Raw genomic sequence first — 25,376 nt, forward strand, 5'->3', positions numbered from 1 at the left:
TATTAACAAATACATACTTGTTGCCATTAAGATTCTGATTGAATCGTGGTGTGTAACTCTCCTCCTGCTCATCTGCTTCTGCATCTTCTTCTGTAGGGAAGCCGTACTGGGGTTCAAAATAGGGATTATCATACTCGCGCTTCTTACTGCCTGGGTCAACAGGGACCGGATCAAGGGTGGGTCTTGTAAAAGGTGGAGCACCCAATCCTGGGACAGAGTTCTGGATGGGCACACTTGTTGTCACCTCTACATCAACAGGTTCCTTCTGCTCCTGCACAAAGAAACACACACACTTTAGGTATCACACCATATGAGGCTTTGCGCTAGATTCAGATAACACATGTAGTTTAAGCACTGACATGGTTGACTCCCTGTATGACTGTACTGGGGCTGGAACTGGCCGTGGTGCTGGAGCTGGACCGCAGCGGCTGGCTGTCCGCTGCCTCTAGGGGACCCTCCGGCTCTGGGTCACCGCTCTCCCCCTTAAACTCCTGGACGTCATGGATCTCTACCTCATTTGCATCTCCCAGTGCAGCATGGGTCAGGGGGTCAACATCTAAAGAGCAAATGGAACAATTATGAGGCTGAACTTCTCAACAGTTCTGAGTTTAATCAAGATTTAGCTCTATAAAGTGATAAATAAGGTAAGATAAAGAGTCTATGGTTAGGAAAGAGACTAATAATGGAGAAGCTAACTTGGTGTGTCCCCCTGTATGTCCCCTTTGATCATCTCGTTCACAAAATCTCCAAGAGATGAGTAGGAAGAGCTGGAGTCATCATATGCTTCACTGTCACTACCACTGAAATAAATAGTAAACAATAACAAATAAATCAAATTTTAAAAAGTCAAAAACATTTTGAACACAAAAATCTATTTATGTAAATATACATTACCGTAAAGTTTGGGTTTGGTACGATTTTTTAATGTTTTGATAGAGGTCTCTTATGATCAGCAAAGCTGCATTTATTTGATCAAAAATATAGTAAAAACTCTAATATTGTGTATAATTATTATAAATTAAAATAACAATTTTCCATTTTAAAATGTAATTCCTGTGATGGCAAAGATGAATTTTCAGTCTTCAGTGTCACATCTCTCAAAAATCATTCCAATACGCTGATTTGCTGCTCAAGTAACTCTTATTATTATTATTATTATCAATGTTGAAAAAAGTTGTGCTGCTTAATTTTTTTTGCCAAAACTGTTTACGCTTTTTTGATGAATAAAAGGAACTTAAGAAAAACTTTTTGTAACACTTCATTACTATAGTCTGTACTGTTATTTTTGATCAATTTAAATACACCCTTGCTGAATAAAAGTATTCATTTCTACAAATTCAAACATTCTAACCCCAAACTTTTGAATGGTGTATAAAGCTGCACGTTCACAAAAACTAATAGACAAGTATAAGTGGGTATTTGGTGTTTTCAACCTGTCATCTGTTGGGTCTGAATCATTGGTCTCATCCTGCAGGGGTCCACTCAATGCCTCTGCCAGACGAGAGTTTCCATCGTACACACGGTAGAATACTGGCTGTAACTGATGGGCGTACCACTTAGGCTTATCGCCTATTAGAGAAGGGTCGTACACATCTGAAATACACACAGTAATACTGACTACACACATAGTGGGAAACACATAATGGACAGTCTTTACAGTGAAACTGTACATGCAGTTAAGTTTAAAGCTGCCTTTACACTGCTTAGGAGAAGTTACAACTGAAGATGGGATTTGATTTTTTGCAAAGATGAGAATCAATCATTTCTAAATTTACGATAAAGACCCGTTACATCTAGAATGGGCAGATATGAATAAAGTCAGTTATAATTATTTACATTATTTAACATTTACACTGTTTAACATTTGCCACAAGGGGGCAAAGTGTGACAGTCAAATCTGGAGGTCAAAGAAAAGGCAGCTTAAGGATGAAGGATCAGGTATATCTATGTCTCTTACTGTTATGAATCCTTTGGAAAGCCAGGTTGGTGGGGTTGAGAGCCCACTCTCCATAGTACTCCACCGCTTGGGTGTGGGAGAGCTTTTCGGTGAATCCACTCCGCCGCGGGCGAGAGGCTAGGAAAGACGTGGCCTGGAACGCCACCACAGGACGGGGGAAAAGGCGCAGAGTGCGTGTGTGCATCTGGAACCCTTGTAGAACATTTGGAGAGTTGAAGAATCTCACCATCGCCACCCTAATGGCAAGATCAAAATCATGTACATTATGGGGCAGAACAGAACAAATATTTTATGAGAAATTTTCTTTGGCTTGTTTTAAATGTATTTTATGCAACAAAAACAATGGGTTTTATTCACTAATAACTGCATTGATTATCTGTATAATACACACAGGAGAAGTTCTCTCCAAAAAAATCTGATTCACAACGCATGCAAGTGCACATACATTTGTTCAAAGCATCATTGTAATGTTAATGAATTTGGAGTACTCTAAATGAGGGACAGCATGCCTACGTTTAGTCATTTACATAAAATGCAGCTAAATCACTTCCGTTTAAGGAGTTTCCGCACAAACACGCTCTGGCCTGACAGGACACGCAGCAAGATCCTCAAGCAATGCCAAGTGTGCTGTCCTCAAAGAATTCCATCTTAACATGTTTATAAGGCCACCAAGGGTATATGATTTTGCGCATGTGTGCTTTCAGTTGTTTGAACATTTTACATAAATTAAGGATACATTTTAGCACGAAAGCTATTGATAAATCATAATTTAAATTCAAGCATACAAACAGTTAGTGAATGAGACTGACTGTATACGAATATTTGAAATTCTAAATACATGTTATGGCTTTTGGACCTTTATATGTTAGGAAAAAACTCATTTTCTAGATCCATTTGGTACCTCAAATGGCACTAAAATTACACAGTATTGACACAGAAACGCCGGTCAATCCCATCCCGTCAGATAGAGTAGGCTATGCAATAATTCATACCTTGTGGCAACATCAACTGAGTCTACATCATTGCCGTAGATGAGCGGGTTGAACTCAGTGGAGGAGGGGGAGGCTTTGTCACGACCAGGGGGCAACAAAGACATCTCCTGTCCATCCTGAAACTTCTCCAGATTCAGTATAGGCTGTGTGTTCAGACTCATGCTAGCCAGAGCCTGCATGGAGGAATTGATGACAGAGCAAGAGAGAGAGGTGGAGGAGGAATATGGATACAGGAGAGATCAATTCAACAATGAATCCTGACAGGGAAGATTGAAGTAAGAGCACTATCGCCTCAGGCAATCATGCCTCACATTGCAGGCCTACATTTATTATCTCCTGAATGGCAAAGGTAAAACCAAAGTCAGTGTTTTTTTATTTAAATAAGATTATACAAAATTAGATTAAAGGGATAGTTCACCCAAAAATGAAAATTCTGTCATTATTTACACACTTCCAAACCCAGTAGTATCTTTTAATATCTATTTAATTTAGGCTGTTATTTACATATATACACTGATAAACGCACATACATAGAGCACATCAAATATGGTGCTTAAAAACATAAAAACAAACCTCACTGGTTCTTACAGAAGCTCAAATGTGCTTGCATGACACACAAGAAAAAACCTCATTGGTTCTCACATGTCAAACAAGCACATTTGAGCTTTAGTTTACCATTACATAAAGCGATCGTGTCTCTTCTGAATATTCATATGGATTACTTTTCCAAACTCTTTATGAAACTAAAGCATCAATGTTTTGGTGGAATTAATGCAGGGGGAGAATTCTCTCAGATTTTATTGAAAATTAATTTATTTGTGTTTTGATGACAGAACTTTCATTTTTGGGTGAACTTATCCTTTAAAGTTCTGAAAATGTTACAGAGGGATGAGAGAGAAAGCAATTGCCTGAAACGACTGTGCTGCATAAAAAATTTAATCAAACAGTAAAAACGTTAGAGGGAAGGGTGCGGTCATCACATAGAGCCATTAACAAAGCACTCTGGGAATTCTGCCATTGCTCACTCAATGCCTCTCAGCTGGCATTCCATCAGACCCTGCGTTTGCCACGCCATATGACCAAACCAATCGCATCATCTGCTCCTGCTACTCACAAAGATTTTTTGCTTTGGGTTAATGAGCATAATGTAAGTGAGAAGTTGCATTGGAACATGCTCAAGCCAAACATAGTAAGTGCTATGAGAAACGGGGGCTTCTGTATCAGACCTTCATCACACAGAGAGAAGTGGAGGAAGAGTGCAGAGAGTTAGAGGCTATGGAGGCAAACACAGTCACAAGTGTGTGAGTTTCTGAGTGTGTTTATTCAAAGGGTGTGGAATAAAGAAGTATCTGTATGACTTCAATATTTGTTAAGGTTACTGAGAGTGTATGCGTATAGGTCTACGACTGTTGATGACAGGGGGAGACACAGGAGTTATTTTTCCGTGCACATTCAAAATGCAAAGATTTGAGAACCTTGGAATCGGAGGCGAAGATCTGCTTTTGGGTGATCACAGTCAACCTTACCAGACACTGAAGGACACAAGAAAACATGGAGGCAATGTCACATGACTACCTGTCACTGAGAAAGTTTAGGAAATCATGTGACCAAAGGTGAGCGGAGACAATTCAAGGAAGGAGATAAAACACAGAGACAAATAGAGAAAAATTGAAGACAAAACACACCATTAACTGGACAGTATGAGTGTACACAGAAAACCAGTGGGTTATGAAGTGGAAAGGGAAGCAGATCTCAAACAAACTTGTCAATGGAGAATGTGTACAAAACTTAAATCATATTTGGTAGGTGCTAGTCAAGATAAAATGGTATTCTCAACCTATTTTACTGTTACTTCATTAATGTGATGAAGGAGTGAAACAGGATTTTCAATGAACAAAAAGCAAAACAGGATACTCTTTTTGGTGATGTGAACAGAGTGAATTTTGATTTCATGTTGATGTTAAGGATGTTACATAAAACCGTCCCCTAAAATCTGAAGCTCGATTGAGTGTGAAATAGAACCGAATGACAGTGACAAGAAAAATATAAATTTCCATATTGGCTCATGGAGTTCTTGAACCACTGTGTGTCTCTTTTTTTTTCTCCATGACAGGGCACTACTGTACGTCTCTAAACCACTGGGGAAAAAAAAGGTTTTAAAACCATTATGATCTGAAAATGAGGATCTGATTAATGGTGATTCATAAGGGCGAATGAAGAGTCACGACTCACGATCTGTGGAGACGCAACTGATGATTCAGTGTATTGACTATTTTGGCTTGAGATATTACAATGACAGCATGATAATTATGTTTGATGCAAGATGAAACAAAATGGTAAATCAATTTGGCTGAGAAATTCTGCTGCAGACTAACGAACACAAAGACAACAGATTGTGGTCAAATGAAATGCGTCTCTATTAAAGAGACATGAGGAAGGACAGAGTTTGTCAGTGTATCGCAATGATCGATGACAAACATTGAAATGTTAATGGGGTTTGATTAAGCTCAGAGGTGCCCAGAATCAGGTCAGAAGCTCTAGATAAGGGTCTATGTGGGATTGTAAAGGGTTAAGCGAGAAAACTAGAACCATTATCGAGTCTATAGATGGGGAAACTCAAAACTTATTACCTCCAAGAGCTGGAACAAAAAAGGGGGAGAATATACAGTCATTAAAATACATAAGTGATCAACTAAAAGATGAACTGGTAAACAAACTTTAGGAACATCAGAAAATGTCTAATTATGTCTGCATTTGGCTTCAAATGATAGTTTAAAAATATCTGTGCATTGTCAGCCTTCTCTTTGGTTTAATTGCACTATTATAATTAGTCATGTTTACAGCAGCTGCTAGATGACAGTATAATTACTATGCATTGCTTCTAGAATCTAGTTAGTGTTCACTTCAGATTCACAGTTAATGGTAGGGCTCCTTAGAGAGATGAGAACATCTGGTTCATTTACCTGCTTTAAGTGTTTCTTCAGCTCAGAGGCCTCGGGTTCAGGAAGGGGAGGGAGCAATTCAGCATTGCTTGGAGCAATGACCTGCAGGGATAAAGATATACAACCCACATAAGACCGCTATATACACAATTTACAACATGTTAGAATCCACAACCCCCCGTCTGGTTAGTTCCAGATCGTGTATAGTCAATATACCTTGTTGCAGTCCAGGTCCACTAACCAAACGTCATCAGGCATCTTAAAATCAGTCTTGTACAGGAAGAAACTGGCAGGCACACCAATGACATATGGAGTGGGTGCTAGCAGGAGCTAGAAAAAAAAGAGATGTGTTTGACAGATATAAAGAGAGCTTCATTGTTTATACACCAACTGCACAAAAAAGATGTCATGTTACCTGCTCAGCGGAGGCCATGCAGGTGGGTAACAGTGGAATGACAGGAAACATGTACTCAAGGGGGTAAATCATTGCAACAAACGCCATGACGCTCATTGAGAGGGCGTTATAATCTCGGGACTGCAGTACCACCTACAGACAGCAGAGGGTGAGAGGAAGTCCCCTTGTCACTATCAGTGTGACCCACATAGACAAAATGAAGACTAGATCTGCATGAAACAGCAGATCTACAGACAACCATTAACCTAATCAATGACACAGCAATAGTGTATATTTCAAAAGCTGTATTTTATAAATGTTGTTGCTCTCAAGTGTCAGCCTGTCCAATAATCTTGGTAAATACAGCATAAAAGATTTTTAAAAATGTACATCAGTACCTCTCACTATGCATGCTCGACTATCATATTAAACACAAACCTTAAAGGATATTTGTGAGACATTAAGTGCCAAAAATACAACAAGCTCAGAAGAAAATTCAGAATTACACTACTCCTATACGAGTTTAAAATAGCAATGCACTATGAAAATTCAGTTCAATACTGTGATCAAAGTCGGTAATCATACTAATTCTGTATTAAAATAAAATGAATGAAAATACATTTCAACTGCTACAAATGAATTTATATTAATTAAATATATGCCAGTATTGTATAGATCAGTGGTTCCCAAACTTGCGTGTACACCCTGAGGCATTTAACATCCTTCTGCGTACCCCCATCCAAGTGTGCTGAGGTGCTCGGTCCGATCCACTTTCAACAGCGTTTTTAAAAATACGCTTACTGCACCTTTAAATTAATTTTCCAGTGCATTGTTACCTTTACAAATAAAGAATGTTTTAAATAAAAAAAATGTTTAATAGAGAGATATGTAATGATGGTAAAAACAAAGCGATACATTTAAACATTAAACTTAAACCACCAGTAGGTGGCGTAAGTCACTGTCTTGATGAGTGAGTCATCATCGAGTCATTCATTCATTCAGTAACGAAGCAAGTGGCTGTATTTATAAATGGGTCAATGAACCATTGACTCTCACGATTCGTTCAAAGCAACTGATTCTTTCACGAAACACCGCTGTTCGCTTCAGTTCTGCTGTGGCTTTCGTTGGAACAATTATTTTTATGCAAAATAGAGCAAACAATACTGACTGTTTAAAATGTACTTAATATTACCCTTCTGTTTGTCGAACTGCTGTATAAAATCAATGTCACATTTGCAATCGTGTGGATATTCAGGAAAAAAAAAACTGGATTCTGCTCATATAATATACTATCAACATTAAAAACAAGAACTCACACAAGGTATGTTCTTGCATTGAAGAGAGTTTGAGTCTTAAATTTATCTCTATGCACAGCCTGTGTCTATATTTGTTTCCTATGCTAGTAAGTGCTAAAACCCCACTTGTACAAAGGTGCATTGTCGAGAATGGCAGTAATGTAGTGCGGTTTAATAAGGCAGCATACTCTTCATCATATGCGCACTGCTTGTGTGGATGCAGTCAGTTTTGACAGCAAAAGATGAGGTAATTTGATTGGATGTCATGTATTTGACCTTTTACGGCATTTTGCCTGTTAGAAATACATGCTCGGTTTTAATGTTATTTTAAGGTGGGGGTAGAATTAAATGAATGGCAAAACTCAGCATTTTGTTCGTGTACCTCACATACCGCTAGGGATACACATACCCCAGTTTGGGAACCACTGGAATATATTAGGATCTGGCTGATAATCATTTTCATGCTATGATAAGATATAATATAAATGGTCAATATTAGAATTTTATATAAAATTTTACAAAATAAAATATTATTATGTCTAGATAAACTGAAAATTCATTTTGAGTAGTATAATAATATTACATAATAATATGAATATAAATGTATTATATTTAAGTGTTATTAAATTACTAGTGCAAAGGTAATCTAAATGTAAAAATAGGGGAATGAGCATAAACAATTAAATATCCAACATTGACTGATGCTGAAATATTAAATAAAACTAACTAACATCGGCCAATAACTGATAAGGTACTGCTATATGGTGCATGCGTTAAGTACCATGGTATTTCTGGACATTTACCATGGAGGTACCATGTTCTTTGATGTATCTTATAGCACCATGAAAATAGTACACAAATAATATGGTAATCTATGGGCCTGTGCCATCTGATAGAGTTAAGTTGTGTTCCTCTGGCCATCCATACCTTGTGTTCCAGCAGAATGCAGGCCAGGACCAGCAGACAAGCATCGACTCCCAGCAGCTCCAGGGGCAGGTGGAGAGGGAAGTCTACAATGCTGAAGCGGGACGGGTCTGGAAGGGCAAAGGTCAGTCCAGGCTGCAGCTCGTGGGGAAGCACTTCCACGTCAACACGTCGCTGACCGGCGACAGGCACTGGGGAATGCAGGAGCCGATATACCCATGACTCGATCTCCCTCAGGTCCTGTAGCACCTGACTGCCCTTCTCCTTTTCCTCAACGGACAGAGCGCCTGTGAACACACGCCACATTGTGTCCCTGGGGGAAAGAAATACACACATATTTACATTTTTCTATAAGGATCAGGGCTCGGGTTCAAAAGTACAACCAAGAATAAGTATGACAAGCTCTCTTCCCTTTTCAGTTATCTTTGTTCATATTGCTGCACGTTTCTATTTCATTCCTTGAATTTTTTAACTTTTAATTGCTGTTCATTAATTGGTTTTCAAACTGTCCAGTACATTAAGGCATCGTCTTGATTCAGTGGTCTATTCTAGAGAGGACAGAAAGAGCACAAAAACAGTGGCAGCTGGCATCTACGGTTCAGGATTAAACTACTAGCCTAATCACTTTAAGTAAAATGATGATACCACAGTGATCAGGCGCAAAGTTCAAAAGCTCTACAAGCACTAGATAACACCATAACATACAAAGTGTATGTTAACTACACAAACCATGATGCCCAGAAAAACAAAAACAAAAAGTATGCTTTCTTCTCTGAAGTGAGTATCTACAGACTGGAACTCCGGTTTCCAGATGACATTCAGATGAAAAAGTTGATGACGTGAATGCGCAAACGGAACACAAGAGATACATTCACCACAGAGAAGAAAGTACATGGATAATTACTTGGGTTTTTATAGGTTTTTTGTTTTGTGTCAAGATTGATTATTCAAAATGGTGCACTTATGGCTTTTCCTGGGTAAGTCAAAGTAAACTGCAGCACAAATATAGTCTCGTGTCCAGCAAACCAACAACCAAGGTCAAATTTTTCAATAAAGAACTAATACAATTCCAAACCCTATGCATGTTTCTGCATGTCTGAAAAGAATGACTTAATTTTTTATTTGTGGGTGAACTATTTCTTTAATACCAACTGAGCATCATTGCAATGGCACCCAAGAATTATTGCTGACCATGTCCAATCCAGATTTATTAAAATGCGTACAGCGCCCTCCAAAAGTTAAGAAACGCCCCCAGGCAAAGAGGGGTTTGAATAATGTCAGCATGTATCCTTATGTTTTCTTGCAGAGCCGGGGCCAACTAGAGGGCCTCATCAAACTTCCAAGGGGGCCACATGATATGATGACTTAAAAGTATTTAAATGTATAATTATTACAGTATTAAAATAATCTAACTCTAATCTAAATGCTAAAACAAACATAAAAGCAAGATGTAAACAAGTCATATTTTACATCTTGAATATTGCGTTGGAAACCGGGGAGCCTTCAAGTCAAAAAGGTTGAGAACAACTGCATTAAGAGTAACTTGCAATTATCATTGGAGACCTTTTTGCCTATAATACTGGTTTTAGTTTGCCAAGGCTTTTCTGGTCCATCATTTATCCCTACATAACACAGTGTCTTCTTTTAAAGATCCAGACAGGCCAGACTATGGTTGTGTGGGCTGAGTTGAGGTACTGCAGTAAGTCATAATTGGTTCATCTGAGAACTCCCACTTCTCACAGCTGCTCTCTGAGAACAGTCAGTGGCCTCAATCTGTCACACAGCCTGTCTCCACCAGCTCCACACACTCTCTAGCTCTTAACATGTTCTGTTCTCTCACTCTACCCGTCGTTATCTTTTCCCCCTCCACTGTCAATTTGCGGTGTCAAAACCACTGAGACGTCTTTATTAATCTGTGGTGTAGCTGCATATAGTTAAACTGTTGCGTATTAAGACAGGCCTGTTTAGGGACTGAATGCTAATAAATATTGACTCTCTAGCCAACCACAGTTCTGCACTGAAATATGACGCTAATGTAATATTATAATATGCAAAATACTTCTTGCACCTGCACCTTTTGTCTAATGAAGTTACATACTTTTACTGTCATTCCAATTACTAGATAAGCAAAAAAAAAAAACCATTTTATACAGATTCCACTAAAAAAAAGAGCAACATTATACCCAATTAAGTATTTTAGAACTGGCCATAAATAAAAACATACTTTCATAAGTTTGGGGGCCAGTAAGATTTTTTTTAAATGTTTTTGAAAGAAGTCTCTTATGCTTAACAAGGCTGCATTTGTTTGATTAAAAATATGTACAGTAAAACAGTAATATTAGACAGTTACCTCTGATAACAGATCACTCTAAATTGTAATGTGGACAACGTATATTCTGTAAAGCTGCTATTTTCTGTAAAGCTGCTTTGACACGATGTGCACTGTGAAAAGCACACAATAAATATGAATTGAATTGAATATTGTGTAATTTATTCCTGTGATGGCAAATTGTGATTTTTTTTTTATTTAAATTTTTATGATCCTTCAAAAATCATTCTAATGTGCTGATTTGGTGCTCAAGTAACATTTCGTATTATTCTTTAATGCAGAAAGCCATTGTGCTGCTTAATATTTTTGTAGAAACCGAGATGCATTTTTTTCAGGATTCTTTGATGAATAGTTCAAAAGATAAGCATTTAGTATTTACTGGCTCTTTTGATCAATCTAATGTGTCCTTGCTAAATAAAAGTAAAAAAATTAAAATAAAAATAAATCTTACTGACTCAAATTTTGAACAGTTGTTGATGTTCCGATTATTGGTATATGAAATCTGGACTTTTCCAGGCCTAGACATTACAATTTTAAAATTCCCCTTATACTTCCTGGATTTCCATAACCGCAGATTTCCTGTGTTTCATTAATAGAGAACAACAACAGTGAAACTGAGTTGTTTTAGTGGTTTAAGTCTGCTGATAAAGTGAAAACTGATTTCTGGTTTGTTGATTAGGCAATTGGACTGGCATATGGCTATTCTCACACAGAGTAGCCCAGTTGAGAACAGTATGACGCATGGTGTGTTTTGTCATTACAAGGTTGAGTCGTGCATACTGAAAGGCTACAAATGTGGGTAAAGCCAAGGTCACTGCAGTACTGAGAGAACATGATAACACACTCACTGCAAAGTCACTATAGTGGCACATATACACACAGTAAACTCTTGATGGTGTCTGAGTCATTTCTATTTGAAATTTTCACTGCAATGTGATATAAGGCCATGTTTGAGACTGCCAAGTAGGTAGGCACTCTGATTAAAACAATAAATGAGGGTGTAGGTCTACTTAGGCACAACGCAAGAATAAACTAAGCTTTCACCAAGTAATATAGTCCATTAGCCAAACTGTCGGCTGTTTACGATTGTCAAGAGCACGATTATGTGCTGATATTTCCAACAGCTTTAAGTTTGATTCATTTTTATAAACAAACAGATTCATGCTTTACGTCTGTTTTCATGACTGAGATGAGTCTAAAGGCTGTGACACACAAAGCCGACAGCAAAGAACTAGCGGCGACGAAAGCCTGTGTTGTCGCCTCGCGTCTGCTGTGTCTGGGACAAAAAGCTGTAGGCTACTTGAGCACACCGCAAAGACTCCTGCCAACCAGCACGTACGTTCTGCCTGTAAGTAATAACTGTATTATCAGCAGCTCTCTATATTTGTCATTTAAAAACGGAAGCTTAAACTAGGACTGCAGCTAGGCCTATACAAACCGTAAACAAAGCAGCGCTCGCTTAGTATTTTGAACATAAATCATGTTGAACACTTTCTTCATTCCAGGAAGCTAATGTTGATATGAAAGTATTCGCATATTGGAATGCTCAGGTAAGATGACGTAAGATGACTTCTTTGCTTGCTTTCACTTTTATTCTCATGCACTGACTCTCTCGCTATGCTGAATCGGCCGAACTGTCATCGACGGGGGCCTGACTACAGCCGATGTGTGGAACACGCTGCAAAAACTAGCCCAGACAGACGCTCATCGACGGCCCTACATTGGCCGACCGTTAGCTTGGTGTGTCACAACCTTAAACACAGGAGGAATCTGATTCAGTGTCATTACTTTTAAGCCTCCATCAAAGGAAAACCACAAAAAAAAAAAAAAAAAAAAAAAAACACCCTGAAGATGGTTATTGGTGCACCTATTCATTTTATGGCCCATTCACACTAGGCCACAACTATAATGAAAATGTCCAATAATGTTGGATGTCAATATTGTTACAGCTGTGGTGTGGACTTCCCGATTCTGATATAATTAGAATGATTATTAAAACTTTATAGTTATTGTCCTGTGTGTGAATGAGTCTTTATAGTATGATGACTGACAAACACAAACTACCACTAACTATGGACAAACACTTAGCAATGTAAATGTAGCATCAGGCAAAAGCTAAAGTCACAGATGCCATTGTAGAAATACTCCATTTCCAGTCAGCCATGAATAATTCATTCCGCAAGCAAAAGTGTCCTATAACTGAGGGTTTCTGAAAAAGTGAGTCACGTGATCTTGACATATTCAAGATTTGATACTACCCACTGTGTAATAAAACAACTTCTCATATGACTGGAGTCTTCATCTCATCTCAGATGTTTTTCCATTCATACCTTTATTTGCAAAAAAATCATTAAACCCTGAATGCTTAATAAATATTTCAATTTGAAGTGCAGATGATCAAAATTCAACTGAATAAGCAAGAAAAAGATAAAAATGGAACTACTTCACTACAGCTGAACACTCAACACAGGCTGCTGTACTGGTTAAATTATTCTCCACACTTGCAAGCTAATAAAAGGGGTTTGGCAGGACAATTCAACTGCAAACAAATTGAGGCCTGCGAGCGGGACTGTGGCTCATGGTGGATGTGGTTGCTAGGTTACGCAAGAATAGACTTTGCTGAGGAAATCACAGAGATAAAAATCCTTCCACTCAATGCTTATTGATCTGCAGCAGAGTGCTATCGTGCAGATTGTTTACCAATAGGATTTAGTTACCGTTACCACTGTGATATGTGAATGAGATCTTGTTAAAACCACTCCTGTGTGGAGAATAACACTGCAAGGCTGCTTGCACATTGCACAACCCTTCAGGAGGAAAAAAAGCAGCCCCTCTCTCCCTCACACGATCCCAGCCCCTGTCACACCAACACTCATCTTCATACTCGTTTCCTCTCACTCGTCCCTCTCTCTGAGTCATAAGGGCTGTCATACATCCTTCCGCTTGTGATTTCCTTTTATAAAATCATTCGCACCTTGTTACTCATCATTCTAATCAGTCACAACACTAGGATCTAACAACGTAGAGCCCTTATGGCATTCCCAGCATAACGTATTTAAAAGGTAATACACCCCAAAAAACTTAATTCTTTCATTGTCTACTCATATTCATGTTGCTCAATTATGAGATATGAGACAAGTTCTTTGTTAGTTAATGGGTTCTCTCATGTATCACGATTAGACAGATTTGAAAAAGTGCCAAAGATGAGTGAGTTTTGAGAGAAAATGTTTTATTTTCCATTAGAATATTTTAAGCATATATGATACTGTAAAATCAAATGAGGTAAGTTATTGTAATCATGTAATATACTAATATTAAAACAGTAACAAAACTGATGAAGTGTTTCAGATTTCAACCTAGATTTCGATTTCCTTTCATCACTAGAATACATTTTTTTGTGTGAACTCAAAAAGAGTAAATCAAAATGGAATGCATGCAGATAGTAACAGGATTTGTAGACAGAGAGGCAGAATGTTGGCAGTTGTTATGTTGTGAGGCAGAGATAGCATCTTCTGGCAGAACCACAGTATTTGCCACTCACACATTTACAGTAAGATATTGCAAAACAGTGCGGTTATTAGGCGTCGTTTCTGTGCTTAAGTATTATCTTGCTGAAGCTCAGGGTAAAGTTACATAACTACATAATCCACAGAAAAGAACAAAGAAGGCTGTTCTCACCGCTGTGTGGACTTGGCAGCACCGGGTCTCTGGTTGAGCCGCTGGCTACAGCAATCCACCATGCGTTTGAGGATGTACAGACACTCTCTGAACGTAGAAAAGAAAGGGTAGTGGCTAATAATACACAGAGACATTAACGTGCTGTTCCGGTTCTGTGGTGCCAGTCGGCCACTGCGTTTGGCTCGTGGAGACTTTCCGGCGCTGCCCGGCTCGCCTGGCGGCAAAGCCCCATCTCCTGCAGGGGGCACTGTAGATTCCCCTGGAAGTGTCAATGAAGAGGGGTCAGATTTCTCTGTGGCCTCCACTGCAGAGTCTGTATGAGGGGCCCTTTCTCCTGTACAAAGTAAAATATTAAGGACAAATTATGTAGTGACTGCACCCTTACTGCCATATGTGATGTTCAAGATGGGTTACAAATGGTTAGTTTCCAAAACCAGGACACTAATCAGTTGAATTAGGATGATAAAATGGTTACGCCTCATAGAACTGCTATAACCTCTGACCTTTTCCTTCAGCTCGTGGGCGGTGGTGGCCCTTCTGGAAAGAGCGGTAAAAGTTGAGGCAGATTCCATAGCGGGTGATGCCCGAGTCTTTGTCGGTGAGAGCGAAGACAAAAGAAGTGTCGTCGCGGAGGCTGACCCGGCGCTGACGGATGCTCAGGCAGCCCTCAGGCTGGCAGAAGAAGACGACGTCAGGGGGCAGAGGAAAGTCATTGTGGTCCTCCAGCGGATAGCGCCTCAGCAGCTGAGGTGTTTGTGCCACACTATCGCTGCTGGGTTGCCTGATTAGGAAAAGGTAAAAAAAAACTGAAGTGAGAGACAGGAAGACAGATCTCTGGCTTTTCTCAGCCCCAGTGCTTGTTCTTTTATGCACTTTGTACAATTGCTATACACTGCCATCTAAATGTTTGGGGTCAGTAAGATTTGTTTTGTTTTGTGTTTTGGAAAGAAATTAATTTATTTAGCAAGGATGCATTAAAGGCACACTATGCAAGATTTGTACCTTAATATAACAGCTTGGAAATCATTTCAATGGTAAAAAAAAACCTTGTAGTAGGGCGAATCAAAACCAGCAATGCAAATTTGAGGGGTGCCGCCCCGACAAATCTTGCGAGAATCACGACTTGCATTACGGCATGATGTCACATACATCAACAACATGAAGCAGCCTCTATGGAAGACACTAGCACGCATTTCAGACGTGAATCATGGCAGAGGTGACGAAGAAAACGAAGAAAGTGCGGTCGTAAAAGTGCAGAGACAGCTCTGCATGAGTGGTATTTAAAGACAGTAACGTTAAATACAAGTACTCCACAGCGACTCTAGGGGTCGCTGTTTGAGAAAAACGAAAAACTGCATAGTGTGCCTTTAAATTGATCAAAAGTGACAGTAAAGACTTTTAAATTATTACAAAAGATTTCCATTTAAAAACTGTGTTCTTTTGAACTAATTATCAAAGAATCCTGAAAAAAACAAATGTATCATGGTTTCCACAAACATATTAAGCAGTACAAACGTTTTCAACATTGATAATAATAAGAAATGTTTCTTAAACATCAAATCCGCAGAATGATTTCTGAAGGATCATGTGACACTGAAGACTGAAGTAATGATGCTGAAAATTCAGCTGTGATATCACAGGAATAAATGACATTTTAAAATATTTGACCCCAAACATTTAAACGGCAGTGGTACATCTATACAGTATATGCATACATAATAAAAATACTTTTACAACAGGCTGGAATAAAGGCTGGAAGTTTGAGAAGGACAGGAGCTGCTCCACAAACCTCAAGACTCCTGATCCATCATATTGTGACCAGCTGTCAAAACTACAGCTGATCACAATAACACACAACCACATTTAAAGGTTTTAATTTTAAGTGATTTGTTCCAGAATTATTTTGCTGTTATACTGGTTGAAAGTCTCTTCACATCCTGATAGCAATCACTAAGTTAAGTGGTCTAAATGTCGTCTGTGGAAGGCGTAGGACCATAACAATCATGTCCTACCAGCCTGTCAACGTATGTATCTTACGTATGTACTCCAGCACTGCTCAACCAGATCACAAGTCATCAGCACGTTTCATGCTACAGTCGTGCTCAAAAGTTTACATGCACCTTGAAGAATCTGCAGAATTTTTCTGAATCATTAAAGTCACTGCTGGAAAGGGTTCAATTATGCAAAAGAAGCTGGAAAACTGAAGAATTTGCAGGACCTGAAGGATTTTTCTGAAGAACATTTGGCAGTTTGACTGCTCAGGACAAACAAGGGACTCAAGAACAACCATCACACACACACAAAAAACAGTCATGGATCATCCAGGTAACAACACAGTATTAAGAATCAAGGGTATGCAACATTTTTTATAAATGCAGCTATTTTTTGTCTTGTGGACTATATGTAGACATCTTTTATGTAAAATATCTTTTTCAGGACAGTACTAGATAAAAAATAACATGCATTTTGTATGATCTCTCAAACAACGAGCTTATGCTGCGTTCACGCCATAACTACTGTAATCTGTAGGAGATGGAAACCCGTGACGTTATGCTCGGAGCAGTTCTTGACTTGAATTTATGCTTTCAATGGCAACAATATCAATGCCGAAATGAATCTGCAGCAGTCAGGTAGTACAGGTCAGTGCTCTTTAAGCGTTTTATGTTCATTATTATTGTAATATGTGCTTTGAGACATGAGGTAGTTTTAGCATCATCTCTCGTGACGCTTTTGCTTGCTTCCTACTGTTCATGTGTTTTGGGTGAGGCGTGGCATTGGAGACGCTCTGAAGGGAGGGTGGGATCTTATGCTTTCAAATCTAGTTGCCTCTCTGAAAATTGCCTAGCCTACCTTTAACATTAAGCTATTATATAGCATAGCACTAAGCAATAGTGTTTTTGTATTGTGTTTTTTTTGTCATTTTACTATTTGTTTAATGTGATGCAGTGGCTGAATAAATTTCCCTCTGGGACAATAAAGTGTACCTTAACCTTAACCTGTCACCTGGAACACACCTGCACAGGCCATGTACTAACAAAACACACAATCAGTTCACCTGTGATTCAATTCTTGTGCAATTTACTTGAGCGCCTATAGAAGCACACACAAACACACCCACACACCACTGAACAATCTTACCTGGCTCCAACTACCACCAGGTAGTCCAGGAGGCGGGGACACGGTTTCTTTTTCTCCATCTCTGTATCAGGAATGTTTCTAAGTCATGGCAACTGTAGCAACGATCAGCTCTCAGGCAGGCAGTCGTTCAACCAGGTGCAGCAGAACTAGGAGTTGGACGATCGAGGAAGGCAGTGGCCAATCATTGCGGTCTGTGGTGTGCACGAATGGGGTCTGGAGAAGAGTAAGAGCGAACATTATAGAAGTAATCCATCACACAACAACTGCTCAGCAGTGACACTAAAGCCTTTAGCACTACTGCAAAGCTTAAAGGTGCTTCAAGGTGTTTTTTTTTTTATGAATCAGCATTCAGAAAATATCCCCATTTTCTGACAGTATCACTGAAATAAGTGTACTGAAATATCACAGACTGTCTCTGTGTACCCGCCCTAGGCTTTATAAACCACACAAAAAATGTAACTCTGAGCTGATTTCTGGCTGTCAATCAATCATTTTACATGTCACAGGGCAGCCCATTTATGGAAAGAATGAAGTTAATAGTGGATCATTTGTGTTAAGCAGCATTTTCAGCTTCAAGTGCAGTTTTCAGTTTTATTCATTTTTCTTGCTTGATGTTATAATGGTATCCTTTTATAATGGTATAAGGTTGGAGTATAAGGAGGAGAGAGTGTCTAATACAATAGTTAACACCTTTAAAAGAAAACAAAAACACATGCCCCAACAGAAAGTCATAGTAAAATTCTTCGGAAACAAGCTTCCTCACGATATTTTAGCCGAACATAATTTTACAAATTGCTACTCAAGCATCATTTTGGGCAATGATTGAAATGCGTCCACACTGCTGACATATTTATCTGTTGAAGCTTATTACGGTGGCCGAGAGAGCTCAACGCGCTGCAACTGAAGAAAACACATGCAAATAGAAAAACACCCGCAAATTAACACGTGTGCCCCAAATACTCACAACACAACCAAATACAGAAACGCGCTGCAAATAGCACAGACAACAACGGAAATGTTTCCAGGAGACCCCAATAAGTGACGAACCCGGCTGGGACGTGCTTATAGCTCAAAGTCTACTTTAATTTTTTTCTGCAAAATATACAGAGATGACATGTTTATGACATATAACTTTGTATAGCCTACAATATGTTCAATGTCATTAGAATACAAATGAGAAAAGAAGAGTTAACAATGAGTTGAAAACTAAAAACAAAAAAAGATGGAGAAAAAGAACATGAGGGTAAGATATTAACCTATACATCAGTTACATTATACAAATTTTTGTCATGTTATGTTTAAATAAGTTTCATAAGAAATGTTAGGTAATGCAGGCTCCAAAGATGAGACGGCAAGTTTTAAAGTTGAGGCACTCACACACAGATATATATAACGCATACTTTTTTATATAAAATTTATATTTATTTGCAACAGTTATGTTAAAGACATTTCTGTCGTAAGAACAGCTATTCAGCTGATGGACACTGTGCTGCGTTGTCATGGGAACATCCCAGGTGAAAATAATGAAGGAATGACGTTGTCTTTCGTTGCGCCCTTCACCAGTGCGTTCCAAACGGCTACATTATGGCACAAAAGTGCCCTGCTCACTCCAAAGTCCCCACTTCAAGGGCTCTGCCGTCTGCCCTTCGAAGGGAGTAGGGCATAAGGATGCTCACGAGCAGTAATTTTCTGTATTTGGTTGTGTTGTGAATATTTGGGGCACACATGTGTTGTAAAACTGATGAAGATGTTTTCTTAATTTGCCGGTGTTTCTCTATTTGCATGTGTTTTCTTCAGTTGCAGCGCGTTGAGCTCTCTCGGCATCCATGTTGTGTGCACAAAATATTCACTGTTTTGTCAGATAAGTGCTATTAAACATCACTGTTTCAGTCAATGACTGCAGCCTTCACTTTTGGTGCATAATTCTCTTAAAATATAATTTTTATTCCAAAACTGTTTTGTGTCTGGCAGTACCATTCATCTATTTCTAACAGCAAACTATACAGTCAAAACAAAGCACACTGTACAAGCCAAGCCTGCAGTCTTCTCTAACACATCTTGACAGAAGGCTCAGCAGCAAATGTAAACACACACACAATGATAAGCTAAAGGGATTGGAGCCCAGCTGTGTCCTCACCGCATGGATTTGCCATTTGTGTTCCTCATGTGTTAATGCCCATGCATTAGCACCTGCCTCAATGTAAATACAAACGAAAGCAAGCTCAGTCAAATTTCATCCAAGAGAAACACACTTTGCTCAATATCCGGTTTGAATGATATCATTTCAACATTTCAACCTGTTAAAAGTCAATAAAATAGCTGTATTGTCTATGTCAACATGCAATTTACTCAAGCAGGACATGCTTCTGGTTCAATGTACTTTGTTAACTAAAGCAAACATTAAGACACTCATCATGTGAAAGGTTGTAAACAGAACAATAATTATGAAATGAGAGCCAGATGCCGTTTCAGAAGCAGATTCTTCTGCCTTACTGCAGTCTCAGTTTTTTCAGTATTGACCCAGAAGTGGGCCAGTGCTTATCTGAAGTTCTGGCTACTCTGTTCTGCAGAGAGTTCTCCATCACGCTCACACACAGAAAGACACCTAATGGTTCGAAGTAATTTCTTAACATCACAGCTCAGAATTAAAGAGCCTATATTACGCTTATTTACAAGTTCATAAGTTTATTTTTGGGGTGTGCTAGAATATATTTGCATGATTCAAAGTTAAAAAAACACATTATTTTTCACATACTGTACACTGATGCAGCACCTCTTTTCACCCTCTGCCTGAAACACTCTGTTTTAGTTCATGTCAGCCCGGCTTTCCAAAATGCCCAGTCTCTACTGATTGGTAAGCTGGCCCAGTCTGTTGTGACTGGTCAACTGCTTTGAACACATTTTTGACATGTAACGATTACCATAACCATGTTTCAGCTTCCGAGGCTTCATGAGCAGCCGTAACAGTCTTATATCTATCGGAACTATGGCGTCGGTATTGGAAGTCCATACAAGTGAGAAAGAAAAAAAACCAGCATCACCTCAGCATAGCGAAACCACTTAGTCAACTGTTCTTCCAGGGTGGGCTGAACCAGTAAATGTGAAACATGGTGACGTAGCTAAGTCACGGCAGGATAGCAGGACTATAAAGCGTGAATTTTATGCTTTGTAGCTTTGCAGATCGTTTACATGCACAAACAGCTATATTACACACTAAAGGAAAGGTAAAATAAAAAAAGAATAATAGGTGCTCGTTAAAGCTGCAGTCTGTAGTTTTTCCTCTTTGTCGCCATCTCTGTTCGAAATCTGCAATTGCAGTTATTCGCAGAATTATCAACTTTACGTGGGTTGTGCCTCGGCACAGCACAGCGCGGATGAATACAATGTTTTGAGGAGAATGTGCATCTGTCAATCACCCCGCCGGTGTGGATACTGTCATTTGGAATCACAGATTCTACTTTTTGGAAGTATGACCAACATAAGAATTTTCACCGGAAAATGTCACCTGAACAAGTGAGTAACATCCATTTTTGTTCTGACCAACTAAGGGGAAAAAAGCATTGCAGTAAATCGCGCAGATTAAATCTAATCCGTGAAAATTATACTTTGTTCTCAAATTGTTAATGTTAACAACATCAGCATTGCATGACTACATTTAATGGCCTTCGATATTTATCTTTGTTTTCGCATGGGCCGGTTGCAGTCTCTTTTTTTCTGTAGCCACTCCGAAGTCTTTTGCATTTTACAACGGGTGAATCTCCAGTTGTCACTGGTGATTGTCGTTTGAACCTTTCTGGATCCGCCATCAAATTGATAAGTTTAATTATATCAAGTGCTGTGAGAAAAGGCTATAAATCTCCACCTCCAACATCCTCACGTGCAATATAGCCTACTAACCGGGACACCTTCTCTATGTGTACACATGTGACGTAATGACGCAAAGACATGCTCAAATTTCCTGCGGAAATCCACCAGTACCACTGGAATTAAAAACATTATTACAAGCTTACCGTTTTGAATCGAGCTAAGGCAAGCAGATAGTTTTGAACACTGGCTGGTTATGTACTTGCTCAAAAAATTATTTTGGATAATTTTGAACCCAAAAAAGTTACGGACTGCAGCTTTAAATAAAACTCATGTTGCCCCAAAAGCAGAACCCTTCATAGCAATGATGGTATTATGCAATATTATATAACTACATATGGCTCACGAAACAAGGACTTCTGCATTCAGCAGCATCTCCTCTGGGTCAACACTGAGCTGGTTCTCACTCTATAGTAGACATTCAAGTTCATTTGTCAAGATTTGTGCACCACAGCTAAATATATTTTGTGTTTATTAAAGTCCTCGTGAACTAGAAGTTGCAACCGACTTCAGTTCAGTGTTGTGATTTATCTCGAAGTGAAACAGAATATTAAATAGTGGGCGGGGTTTTATTTTAGCGCACCTCCTCTCCATCCCTCGCTCATAGCAGACTGACGGTTGGAGGGGTGGTTAAGGATATTCAAAGTCATCAAACTGACGTTATCAGAGAGGAAACGCCTTTCCAGCGTGGAAGCAAATTTTCTGATTTTTTCCTGTGTATTAACTTGCACGGGTTAATTGTTCAACTAACAAACTAACTAACTATTCTCTGTTGTGGCTGGTCACAGTTAATGCAGGTTATGTATCCTGTTCAAGGGTGAACAATTGAAGGCATAACATTTCTAAGCATATAATAACTTTTAAAAAATGAAAATGAGCGGTCTTTTCTTTTTACTTGATTGTTACTTAATAGTTTCTGATTGCAGTATACATAATCATGTCAAACCATCATGTCATGTCAAATATTATTTAAATATCTTTTTCTCAAAACATGAAGGAAAATACTACTCTTGCAATACTCTGCAAGACTTAAAACGTATTACATTTAGCCATGTCCACTGGAAGACTGGAAATTTTTTATTTTAGATAGAAATAAATCTATCTAGAAACTTGACTCAAACTGCTTTTGAATGACTAGCCCAGTTAGCAAGTTTGGCATTGTCCAATAGGATGTATTAATGTGAGAGGAGCCAATGGGTTCACACTGTGATTAGTAGCCTTTTCTTTCTGCTGGAGTGGCACTTTCTTCCTCTGTCACTCTCAACTGCTCAGATGGGAAGAGGTGGTGGAAGGGAGGAGAGAAGATAGATGGTTTGTGACTAACAGATCAATAACACCTCTATTTCTTCCTCTAAGCATCACCCGGCTCATCTGACACCAGGACCTCTGTGTTGTTCTTTTCTTAAATCACAGCTCTCACAACTGACTCAATATGAATCACTTGCACTTGCAGCGGAGGCTTCTAGGAGCTTTGGGATGCCTAAAAACAGACATTTAAAGTAGGGCAGGGGTGTAAAGTATATGAGTAATTATACTTCATTTATTTAGGGTCATTTGTACTTTACCAGAGGAATACTTAAATGGAATACTTATACTCTTACTAAGTTACATTTCCAAAGGTAAAGATTATTTACTCCTCGTAAATTTACGTAATATTTTTGCAGAAAATCGTAACTTAAATCTTCTTACTAATCTTACAAGACAATCAAATTACAATCCTGGCTGAATTTTAAAAGCCAATGACATACACTTCACTGTAAACTGTATTGGGCCACAACTGCAGGGTTTTTTTCTCGTTAAGAGACGTTTCTGAAGATGCATGATCTTGGCTTAAAGGATTAGTTCACTTTCAAATTTTTTTTTGCTGATACTCACGCTGATGTCATCCAAGATATCCATGTCTTTCTTTCTTCAGTCGAAAATAAATTAATTTTTTTGAGGAAAACATTCCAGGATTTTTCTACACAGAATGGACTTTAATGGCAACCAACTATACCAATGTTCAAAGAAGGTTGAATATATATATATATATATATATATATATTTCTTTTTTAAACCACAAATGCCCGTCTTGTCCCATCTCTGAGATGCGTATTACGTCATGTTGGAAAGGTCAAAAAAAAAATATAATAATAATAATAAATTAAAACAAAGATGTCGGACAATTTTGAAGTTGGAGGAGAAAATGAGATGAAATTTTTCGCCCTTCCCTACCTTTTTGAACCGGAGTACACAGACAAATAACTTAGATGACGTGACGCGTGACCTTTCCAACATGATGACGCAATGAGTGGCACATCTCAGAGATGGTACACGACGAGCATTTGTGGTTAAAAAGTATATATATATTTATTTTTTTTTGAAAATGACCGCTAAAATCGCAAAAAATCTAGCGATTGTTTCGCTAGATAAGACCCTTATTTCTCGACTGGGATCATATAAAGACTTTGAAGCTGCATTGAGACGGACATTTGAACCTTCGTTGAACAACAGAGTTGGTTGCCATTGAATCCTGGAATGTTTTCCTCCAAAAACCTTTTTGAAAGTCAAGTCAAGTCAAGTCAAGTATATAGCGCTTTTCACAATACAGATTGTATCAAAGCAGCTTCACAGTATTAAATTAAAATAATACAACAAGGTTTGAACATGATCAACAATCAGTCTATAAACAACTAGCCTATATTTAAATGTCAACCAACTAAACTAACATTTTCAGGTTTCAGGAAGTAGGTTTTTTATTTTTTATATTACACAGTTTAAGTTTCAATATTACTTTAATGTGAAATGAAATATATCAAATTAATAAAAAAAAAATTCACTTATGGAGTAGACATATACAGTACTTTTAACAAATAGGATTAAAAAACAATAGCTTTACATGACAATGCTGTTATTTACATTATTTCCTCAACAAAGTAACATAATATGGCTGTGTTTTAGTTTTTATAAAATATAAGTTAATTCCACAAATAAGGGTTTAGCATTTAGCTACTAGTTACAATTAGCCTCCCAGAATTTGTGTACGATAATGAGTTGATAAAAACATTCACTTGTTTGAGTAAAAAAAGTGACTTGTCCAGAGGGAAACAATTTTTTTTGGTGGAGTAAACAATTTATTCTGAAAAGATATTTTCATCAGTGTTCTATCAGCTTTTATATACTTAAATCTGCATATTTATCTATATTTACCTCAGGGTAAATGTAGCAGCAGACTTCTTCCCGATAGTCAAAGCGGAGTTACGTCACAAAAGTGTGGACTCGTGGGAAGACCGCGAGGGCTTAGGGTGCCATTTTCAGGCCTCATCCATTAAACCGATTCGTTCAAAACGCTAAATCATTCAGTAACAAGACAGCACTGAGTGTTGCTTTGAGAATGTGCAATAGCTCTGCTCTGATCTTTGGTCGTGTTGTGTTACTTAACTATATCATGTGTTATAAATAAATTGAATTTGAATTTATTAAATAAATGAGTTTTTACTGTATGTGAGTTTCTTTGTGCTGTTACACTCATTTGTTTTGATTTCTCTGAAAGTCTCTCACAAAGAGACAGGCAGCGCAAGCCTCAACAGTGCGGCCTTGTTAATACATATGCATTATCAATCGCTGTTTACACTGAATGTAATAAAACCTGAATCATTCTCGCGTTTCGATGCTTCCCTAGGTATTTTTTTTTATCACTGAAGCCTTAATCAGGCTATTTGTCTGGTCGGGCAAGTAAAATTCTCTTTTACTAGCCCCTTTAAAAAATCCACTTGTCCCGGACAAGCGTTCAGATGTCGAGCCCTGTGATGTGCCATTCAACTATCTGCAAGCAAGCTCATAAAATTTTTTAAAAAAAGAATAAAGATTTTTTTTAAATGAAT

General features: G+C 38.4%; 1 protein-coding gene across 16 annotated transcripts in view; it reads right to left on the reverse strand.

Moving 5' to 3' along the window:
• Positions 1–25,376, reverse strand: part of madd (MAP-kinase activating death domain) — a 58,215-nt gene that overhangs the window by 27,130 nt on the left and 5,709 nt on the right. For 11 of the 16 annotated variants that reach the window (XM_084405991.1, XM_084406003.1, XM_084406001.1 and 8 more), the window contains exons 2-15: positions 17,650–17,862; positions 15,015–15,292; positions 14,512–14,845; positions 8,508–8,817; positions 6,307–6,438; positions 6,108–6,221; positions 5,913–5,993; positions 4,425–4,481; positions 2,950–3,122; positions 1,958–2,193; positions 1,434–1,593; positions 697–800; positions 360–556; positions 18–271 (exon numbers count right to left, since the gene is read on the reverse strand). In XM_084405991.1, coding sequence (XP_084262117.1) covers positions 18–271; positions 360–556; positions 697–800; positions 1,434–1,593; positions 1,958–2,193; positions 2,950–3,122; positions 4,425–4,481; positions 5,913–5,993; positions 6,108–6,221; positions 6,307–6,438; positions 8,508–8,817; positions 14,512–14,845; positions 15,015–15,292; positions 17,650–17,708 — 2,489 coding nt within the window. In that variant the 5' untranslated portion in view covers positions 17,709–17,862. The remainder of the gene's footprint in view (positions 1–17; positions 272–359; positions 557–696; positions 801–1,433; positions 1,594–1,957; positions 2,194–2,949; positions 3,123–4,424; positions 4,482–5,912; positions 5,994–6,107; positions 6,222–6,306; positions 6,439–8,507; positions 8,818–14,511; positions 14,846–15,014; positions 15,293–17,649; positions 17,863–25,376) is intronic. The other 5 variants (XM_084405993.1, XM_084405989.1, XM_084405997.1 and 2 more) reach the window with 1 other exon arrangement.

Source organism: Rutilus rutilus (assembly GCF_951802725.1).
Source record: "Rutilus rutilus genome assembly, chromosome: 3".
NCBI lineage: Eukaryota > Metazoa > Chordata > Actinopteri > Cypriniformes > Leuciscidae > Rutilus > Rutilus rutilus.